At 39.5% G+C, this 9152-nt stretch overlaps 1 protein-coding gene across 4 annotated transcripts; it reads right to left on the reverse strand.

Annotated features, from left to right (window-relative positions):
• Nucleotides 1–307: 307 nt before the first annotated feature.
• LOC147496337 (Histone superfamily protein) lies at nt 308–8791 on the reverse strand. 4 transcript variants are annotated; one of them, XR_015194676.1, is made up of 6 exons: nt 8628–8790; nt 8471–8542; nt 7630–7710; nt 7467–7508; nt 5191–5343; nt 308–551 (listed from the first exon to the last, which is right to left on the reverse strand). XR_015194676.1 is itself a non-coding variant. In XM_086559334.1 (6 exons), exons 1-5 carry the CDS (start codon nt 8731–8733, stop codon nt 5214–5216), a joined length of 438 nt encoding a protein of 145 aa, XP_086415460.1. In that variant the 5' UTR covers nt 8734–8789; the 3' UTR covers nt 308–551; nt 5191–5213. The 4 variants fall into 4 exon arrangements, 3 of the variants coding, with proteins under 3 accessions (XP_086415460.1, XP_086415463.1, XP_086415464.1); XM_086559334.1 differs by having other exon boundaries at nt 5191–5350; nt 8628–8789; XM_086559337.1 differs by lacking the exon at nt 7467–7508 and having other exon boundaries at nt 5191–5350; nt 8628–8785.
• Between the last annotated feature and the right edge of the window lie 361 nt (nt 8792–9152).

Below are 9152 nucleotides of genomic sequence, written 5' to 3' on the forward strand. Positions count from 1 at the left end.
GAGCTCGAGCTCGGCTCATATAGTAAACGAGCGAGCTCGAGCCGAGCTTAAATGAGCCAAACCCAAGCCGAGCTCCGAGCCCTCGGCTCAAATTCCACCCTTACCCGTAATCTAGTTTTGGTATGGTATCTTTGCTGCGAGCTGGGCATTATCAGCATCTTTCTCACAACGAAATTGATCGGAAGCTTAGATTTTCCTACGTCGTCTCCTTCCTCGAGTCATTTGAAATTCCACATATAGTTGTTTTTTCACCTTCAGATTACATGTAGGAAATTGGAAATGTCTACCACAATCACTTTGAAGATACTTCTTTTTTTTAAAAGAAAATTAGCACTTTATTTATTTAAACTTGCGTGAAAGAGAGCTCTAGTAGTTCTTGGATAGTAACATCCTATTACATCTGCATACAAAATATAACTCTACAGGGGAGTGGTACAAAATCTCGTACGGAACTAAACTACACGTTAAAGTTTTGCCATCCAGTTAGCCGCTTGATTGCATTTGCAAGGAACTTGCCTTACTTCCACTTGCATAAAATGATCTTGAAGCATCTGTCCGCACCGCCGCAATGAAGGAAAAAGACGTCAGGGCATTAAACCAGGAGAGTATAACCAAGAGAAAAGCACTTGTGAATTGAATCAGTTTCAATAATGACATTGGAGTTTCTACAGTGCAACAGTGTCACTGCCTTTCCATAAAGCCCACGACTTGGCTTTGTTGTTAGAAACACAGCCATTATATAGAAAGTAAAACCTCCTACAAAAAGACCCTATTAGTATCATGAATCACTCCACCCGAACTCGCAGGTCCAGGATTCCCTTTGGCTGCCCCATCTATGTTTAGTAAGACTGTTTAAAAGCAGAGTGTGCATTGCATAATCTGTTTTTTTACTGTAGCCTTTCTCGACATTGGTCTATCATATCTCTTCGCAAAACAGATAGCACTAATAGCTGTTATAACTTATAAGTTGTAGAGGTACATTACATTTTAGTCATGACCTTACAATATCGGAGAATAGGGTTTGTATGAGATGTTTGACTGAACTCAGGTCAGTGCTTTGAGTTGTCTACGTATCCAGTTCTCTGATGAACTGGAATCAAGTCAGACGTAGTTCATTTTGAGTTGTTGAGTTGGAGATAGAGAGAATCTGAGTCTCCATTGAGAATGGAAAAGACGCCTTCTTTTATAGGCGTAGATCTCTCTTTTGTGTTGTCTTGATGATTGCTTTTACTCATTCCGTTACAAAGTAATGATCTGTCATTAATGATGTTGTTGATCAGCTTGCAACGGTTATGTTTTCTAAGTCGTTTGGACGACCTGACCTTAGATCGTATGCACGACCTGCTTGTAGTCTGGACACGTGGTCTGCCACGAGTAGTTGAGAGTGGGGGGTACTGACATAGCCCCCTTTCTTTATATCACTGTTTGTAGAATAGTGTTGTAAAGAAAGATAAGAAAGGAGACCGCGTGTCTTACTTGGTTGAAAATGGAGATTGATGCGAATTGAATTTTCTGTGTTTGTAGGCTAGATGTTGTTTGTTGCTTAGAGCTTTGTTGGGAGTTGATGTGGTAGTGCGCAGATTGTAGCTCATAGTGCGTAGATCGTAAATTGTAGTTTGTAGATTGGTTTTGACTGATAATTAGCCTTTGAGTGGTAATTACAGTTGAATCAAACTTAATCCTGACGTTGGTGTTAAGTTGATTGCACACATTTTGGGGGCGTTTTTGTTGATAGTTAGCCATTTGGGGGCGTCACTATAGTTGAATCAAGTTTAACCCTGGCGTTGGTGTTAAGTTGATTGCACGCCTTTTCGGGGCGTTTTTGTTGATAGTTAGCCATTTGGGGGCGTCACTATGGTTGATAGCTAGTCTTTTAAGGGCATCACTATAGTTGATAGCTAGCCTTTTGGGGGCATCACTATGGTTGATAGCTAGCCTTTTGGGGGCATCACTATGGTTGAATCAAGTTTAACCATGGCGTTGGTGTTAAGTTGACTGTACGCCTTTTGGAGGCATTTTTGTTGATAGTTAGCCTTTTAGGGGTGTCACTATAATTGATAGCTAGCCTTTTGGGGGCGTCACTATGATTGATAGCTAGCCTTTTGGAGACGTCACTATGGTTAAATCAAGCTTAACCCTGGCGTTGGTGTTAAGTTGATTGTACGCCTTTTGGGGGAGTCACTATGGTTGATAGCTAGCCTTTTGGGGGCGTCACTATGATTGATAGCTAGCCTTTTGAGAGCGTAACTATGGTTGATAGCTAGCCTTTTGGGGGCGTCACTATGGTTGTTTCCCGTTGAGCGTCCTTGATTGCGATCGTAGTGCGTGGTTCGAACTTGATCCTTAGTAGAGCGTCAAGCTGATTGGTTGATAGCTAGCATTTTGGGGGCGCTATTGTTGTCGTAGATGCCATTTGAACTGGTTGATTAGTAAGCCTTTTGGGGGCATTACTATGATTAATCGTTAACATTTAGCTGGCGTGCTTATCACTAGCCCCCAGTTCGTAGTAGAAGCAGCCCTTTGTGGGTGTTAATGTTGTTTAGCCCAAGTGAAATAAGTTGTTCCAGTTCGGAGATGGCTATGGCTAGCTTCCAGCTTGATTGGCTTGCAATAAACTGCAAGGGAGTGAGCTTCCATTTTGCAATTCAAGCGACTCACTGGTTCGGCCTGTCTTGAGGACGACCTGAGCTGAGGATGAGAATGAGCTGAGTTGAGAATGAGTACATTATGAGGATGAAATGGTGGGATTGCCTATCTTGAGGGCGACTGGAATTTGGATGAGTGACTTGAGGATAAAGGCGATCCGAGGATGAGTTCGCTTCGAGGATGAAATGATCTTTAGCTAATTGGAGTAAGTTTGTATGTGTTTCGGTATTTTGGCCATAACTTTGGCTACAGTTGTCAAAATCACGCGTGTGAGCCCAATTCGGAAAGATCTCGGCGATGCGCACGCTGTCACCATGAAGCTTCGGTGGCCATTTTCAAGGTCAAAATCCACGGTTTTCCCCTCTAAAATCACCTTTTTGTTTTGTCCGACTGGTGATGATGCTACCGATCGATGGATGACTGGATGAGGGGCGACACGGAGGAGGACGACTGGCCGATGATGACCGGGCTATGACTGGCTTGATGATGTCTTGTCGATGGACAACCTGGCTGAGGATGACCTGGCTTGATGATGTGCTGATATGATGGACGACCTGATTGAGGACGACCTGGAGGAGGAGGACGATATAGAGGAAGACGACTGAGCTGAGTGATGCAGGAGGATCTGAGTCAGATGATGCTTTGAGTTGTCAGATTGCACATTGATGATACTATGGTTGTCAGTAGGAGGCTGTTTGTCCTTGACTTCTGTGGTGAATGGTGACACCTTGTATAACTGGAGCATCTTCTGAATGATCTGGGCTGCGCTGGCTTTTTCGCATGTTTTGTGTAGTCGTTGGGTGAGATCGTCAAGGCGTTGATTAATGGTTGTAGTGAGGGTTGTGACCGCGTTGTTGTCGATGGCGTCTGGAGGCACGTTGTTGGTGTTGGAAGTGGTTTGCTCGCGCATAGCTTGGTTATCTTGTTGGAGCGTGGTGAATAGTTCTTGGAGGAACTTGATTTGATCTACCATAGCTTGTAGTTGTGCTTCCATGGTAGTTGTGTTGATCTGAGGACGACCTGGAGATGGACGACCTGGCTGGATGCGTTTTGGTATTTTGGTCATAACTTTGGCTAGAGTTGTTAGAATCACGTGTGCGACCCCAATTCGAAAAGATCTCGGCGGCGCGCACGTTGTTAGGTGGTACTTTATGGACGACCTGGCTGAGAACGACCTGGAAGAGGACGACCTAGATGAGGACGACCAGGCTGAGGATGACCTGGAGGAGGACGACTTGGCTGAGGACTTTGCATGAGATCTGACTGAGGTTTTGATATAGCTCTGTGTGTTGGTGTGCGCTTTTCCTCATTGATATAGGTCCATAGATTGGCATGCTATGAAATGTCTGTTTGAGATTGGTTGAACCAACACAGGAATGTCAGCTAGATTCCTAGATCTGTGTTGTCACTGATTCAAACCAAAAGAAATAAACCAGCCAAATCTCACGTGAATTCATAAGTGAACCATCCGTAGTGATCTTGAGCAGAAATAACTCATCTGAACATTTATTTGATGTAGCTTGTTGGCAACATAATTATTTTGTTGGACCAGAAACAAATGATTTCAAAGTTAGCAGTAATAGAGTTTTGAAAGGAGTACTTATCTGATTTGAATGTGGCGACCTGGTTGTTCGATTTAAATTGCCATTCATCGATTCTACGGATTGTTTCTCTCCAATTGTCACTTGCAAATCTATGATTTCGGTAACTTTTCCCTTTGATTACCGCGCTTCGTGAGCTTGAAAATTTTAGAGAGTTTAAGAGAGTTGAGTGGATGAATTTTCAAGTATTTCTCCCCACAGATGGCACTAATGTAGAGGTACATTACATTTTAGTCATGACCTTACAATCTCGGAGAATAGGGTTTGTATGAGATGTTTGACTGAACTCAGGTCGGTGCTCTGAGTTGCCTACGTATCCAGTTCTTTGATGATCTGGAATAAAGTCAGACATAGTTCATTTTGAGTTTTTGAGTTGGAGATAGAGAGAATCTGAGCCTCCCTTGAGAATGGAGAAGACGCCTCCTTATATAGGCGTAGATCCCCCTTTTGTGCTGTCTTGATGATTGCTTTTACCCCTTCCGTTACGAAATAATGATCTATCATTAATGATGTTGTTGACCAGCTTACAGCGGTTACGTTTCCTAAATTGTTTGGACGACCTGACCTTATGTCGTATGCACGACCTGCTTGTAGTCTGGACACGTGGTTTGCCACGAATGGTTGAGAGTGGAGGGTACTAACATAAGTGTAGCACTTAAAAGATACATTCACTCACCCAAGTGTCTCTGGGACTCTTTGAGCCCAATAAGTTTTAGGAGACAGAAAGAGTTGCAAGTTTGCAACAATACTAAGAATTTTGTCAGCTACAAGACACATATGGGCATCATCTATTAAGAGCATTTGTTAGAAAGAGTTTGAAGTTTGCAACAATACTAAGAATTTTGTTGACACATATGGGCATCATCTATTACATTTCTTCAGCTAATTTTTTTATTATCACGCTACACAATAAGGGCATTATATTCCTTATTTAGGTAAATACCTGTTTTGTATGTTGTGGTAACTTCAAGAGATATGAAGTATATCCGATGCAGGCTTGTCCTTTGAAGCTTTCTTTCGCTTCCTCTCACTCTGTGGTTCTTTACCCTTCAATTCATGACAAAAGGATCTCAAGGAGGCAGCAAGATGCTCATTCCTATGAGCTGAAACCATAGTCAGTTAAACTTATAAAGCAGTCAAATTTGACACCAACTGAGAAAATGGCATTAGAACTAACACGATATGGTAGTCAAAAGATGATCCAGAAAACTATTCAAATAGATGTGTTGAAATCAGAATAGCTTTAAAAGGAATATCTAGTTGAGTACCTTTGTTGACATTAATGAGGAGCTAGACCAAATACCAGCTATCGTCATGAAGATCATGATGATTTAACCTTCTAGCCTTCTATGGCATTTTAAAATTTATCAAAGAGATTTTACAAGAGTTATGTATTAAGATAACATTAATGAAGTAATATGTTTTCTTGACACGGAAAATAATCTTCAATATGGTATTGGAGCAGATTATTGTGTTTGGCCCAAAGGACCTGTTGTTTACTCTATGTGACCCAAATATGTTTGTCCACGTGTTAAGCTCAAGTAATGCCACACATGAGGGGCGTGTTGAGATATTTAGCCTCACATGGGATATGTTAAGCCACACATAAAAATACTAAGTCTTGGGGCCTCTCCTCTTGTCACCAATTGGTTTTAAGTTGGATGCTCATCTTTAATAAGATTCAACTTTTGCTTGATATTAATAGTTCAAACAACAACAATGCCCACTCATATATGCTATGTCCAATTTTTCTGACCATGGTTTTCTTCATTTGGGTCAAGCATTTTTAAACCAGCAAAAACAAGACAACAAATATTGAAGCCATCACATAATTTGTATGAGAGAAAGATCAAACTGTTGTTACTATCATTTTGAAAATTATTACTGCACCAAAAAAAACTACTATTGCTTCAGACTTTCCCTTGACTATATCAATTAGCACAATGTTTTGGAAAACACTTCAAGCCTCGGGGTAAAACTTGGAAGGTTTCCTTAAGGCTACCGAGGCAGGTGTTTTTCCAAAATAAAATGTTGAAAAAGTATTAAAAAAAACAAAAGTTAAATAAAGAAAAATACAAAACATCATGTCATATGGACAAAATTACTTAAACATGTACAGTAGAAAAATTATTAAAGCTATCGGTTTTACCCAATGACTAAAACTGTCGAGCTACATATAAGAATGCTTGAAATGAAGTAAGACATAACTCTAAGGGAACAAAAAAAGTATTCACGCTTAGGGCCTTAGACGCTTTAGAAGTATGTCCACGTCAAAAACTAGGCAATAAAAACACTAATAAATGGAAAAACCATATTAGCAAGCAAGAATGTTCCCCATTCTAACATGTAACCAAAAATAGATAATAATAAGACAAGTGAATAATATATAGATCCATAAATAGTTAAGAAAAAGAAAAATAACACAAAGCCATAAGTGCACTACCAAAAGTCTCAAAACAGAAAAAGAAAATTTAATCTCAGATATCTATACCATGGGGATTAGCTTGTCATTAGTAAATTTTAAAGGATAAGTTTGCAGCAACACGAAGACATAGGAACCAGCAATTTTTCAGGTTGAAAACGAGTAGTACAAGAGAGGGTAGTGGTACAAATTGGTATGAAACTGTTGGCTGTGATCGGAGGGTGCTGGTGCAGCAATGGTGACAGAAGAGAGAGAGAGAGAGAACAGCAGAAGAGAACACAAGGGGCGGTGCGATCAAGGAAGAGAGCACTATACCACCAAATCATGAGAAAAAGGCAGTGGCTGATAGAAAAACAACAAAGAAGAAGATTTAGGTCGCGGGTCCAACTGATACCATGTAAGATTAGGAACTTATTTATACTCTTCTCTCAATGGGGTTATGTATATATACAAGTTTTTATCTTGGGGTACAAGGAAATATAAATTTATGGCAAGGAAATCAATAAAATTAAAACATGTAAAAGACATGCTAAATCCTATCTATATCGTTAACACTGACCCTGATTTATTTTTTTTTTTTTTTTTTTTTTTTTTTTTTTTTTTTTTTTTCCCATTCAAAATCCAAATTTTCTGAGAAAGTGGACATTACAAAAGTCGGGCTGTGTATATGGGAATATAATCTATTTACAATATCATTATCAACATATAATCTACTTACAATATTATTATCATTCAATAGGTACCATACTATGCAAATCTAGGAGATATGGAATGAGTGAACGACATCTTATTCTTACTCTTCAGGGCTAAAGCTTTGGACCAGCTCCAAAATTTGCACGCTAATGCAAAAGAGTCAGCATTCAACAGCTACACGCCACTTTTTAAGAGTACAAAAAGTGGTATTAACTACTTACAATATGTCCACTCAGCAATTAACAAGAATGCTGTTTCTATACTCACCAGAAAGTATGACATCCTCCATGTTCACAGACTTGCGACTTGCATGTTGTGCAAATAACTCTAGGTCCTTTCCTAACTGTTCTGCTATCTCAAAATGTTAGCACTATATTAGATCCATTCTTGCTTCCTAGCATTGTTTTAAGACAAGACAGTAGAGAAACCCAAATCCATGTCCTTCATACACACTAAATCAAAGAGAAAACATAAAGCACCCCTAAAGGCCAAAGTAAAAAGCTTCTGTTCAAAAGAGTGCAACAGTAAAATGTTTTCTGCACATTTCAATATTTTATTCTCTTACAAACATATCATATGACCAACAGCCAACGAAAGGACCAGCTCAAATGGATTTACAACTCCTCACATGTTCCCAGACATAAAAAAATCTCAAGGACTCCAATATGCATATAAGATCGCCATTGGAAGGGAATCAAGCATGTACTTCGATATCTCTAAAGAACTATTGATATAGGTTTAGTTTACCCTAGTCATCAGAAAGGCATTCCACAATAGTCGGTTATGCAGATGCAGATGCTGAATATCTTTCAAATCCACATAGAGCTAGTTCACAAACAAGGTATATTTACACTTATGGTGATTCAACAATCTCTTGGAGATCTACCAAAAAGAAGATGGTCGCAATGTGTATCCCTAAATTTCAGTATTGAGCATATCTGAAAAACATGTGGGCTTCATCCAATCACTAACGTCCTGACAACGTTGAATGAGGACAATTGACTAACGTATAAATTGGATGAAAATACAAGATTCTAACAATTGACTGCAACAAAGTAAAAACAAAAAGAAAAGAATCGAACAAATAGTTCAAGAATTTATTATTAACCTGTAAATTGGAAGGCAAGGTCCGCAATACACACCATAACAGGTTGAGAAATCTCCATATCGTTTTTGTTTGCTACAAAGAAAAAAACATATGTGAAAAGTGAATTATTATTATTATTAAAGAAAATGAATACGCCACAGATGATGATGATACATACCTTCGGACTCTGCAATGGAAACGGCGGATAGGTGGAATCGGTCTCTTAGAACGTCTGTTACTCCATTGTCGTCATCATCGTAGACTTCTTCTTCTCTCATCATCATCTCTTTTGCGGGAAACACCCTCTCAAATTTAGTCTCGAAATGGTCAAAGTTTCATTTAGAGTAATACTCTCTACACCCCGATTTAATCTCTGCACACCCCGTGTAAGAAACTGTCTCCACACCACACACACATTGCGACGGGGTGTGTTAAACAGTTTTCGGTTTCTACTCAAAACTCGATTTTCTCTTCAAACTCAAATAACTAAAACAAAAAGGGTTATACCACTTCTGATTACATACTTTGGCAGACCACTTAAAAATCTGAAAACATCTTCCTCTGTTCGGTGACATTGGGTCGAACAAAAACAATGATACATATGCCACAAACAGTGTCATACTTCATGTCATTCTAAGTTGCGTACTTCTGCCCATGCTCTAGGGTGCCTCATGGTGAGGGATAACCATAACACATACTTCCA

Source organism: Coptis chinensis, chromosome 5 (assembly GCF_015680905.1).
Source record: "Coptis chinensis isolate HL-2020 chromosome 5, ASM1568090v1, whole genome shotgun sequence".
Taxonomy (NCBI): domain Eukaryota; kingdom Viridiplantae; phylum Streptophyta; class Magnoliopsida; order Ranunculales; family Ranunculaceae; genus Coptis; species Coptis chinensis.

Bases quoted from the DNA above. Each gene is read 5' to 3' on its own strand.
- LOC147496337 (XM_086559334.1), bottom strand. From the start codon at position 8,733: ATGATGATGAGAGAAGAAGAAGTCTACGATGATGACGACAATGGAGTA. The intron at 8,543-8,627 runs GTATGTATCATC...TTTTCTTTGTAG, and splicing joins TTCCATTGCAGAGTCCGAAG to CAAACAAAAACGATATGGAG. The intron at 5,351-7,466 runs GTAAGAATAAGA...CTATGGTTTCAG, and splicing joins CAAAGCTTTAGCCCTGAAGA to CTCATAGGAATGAGCATCTT.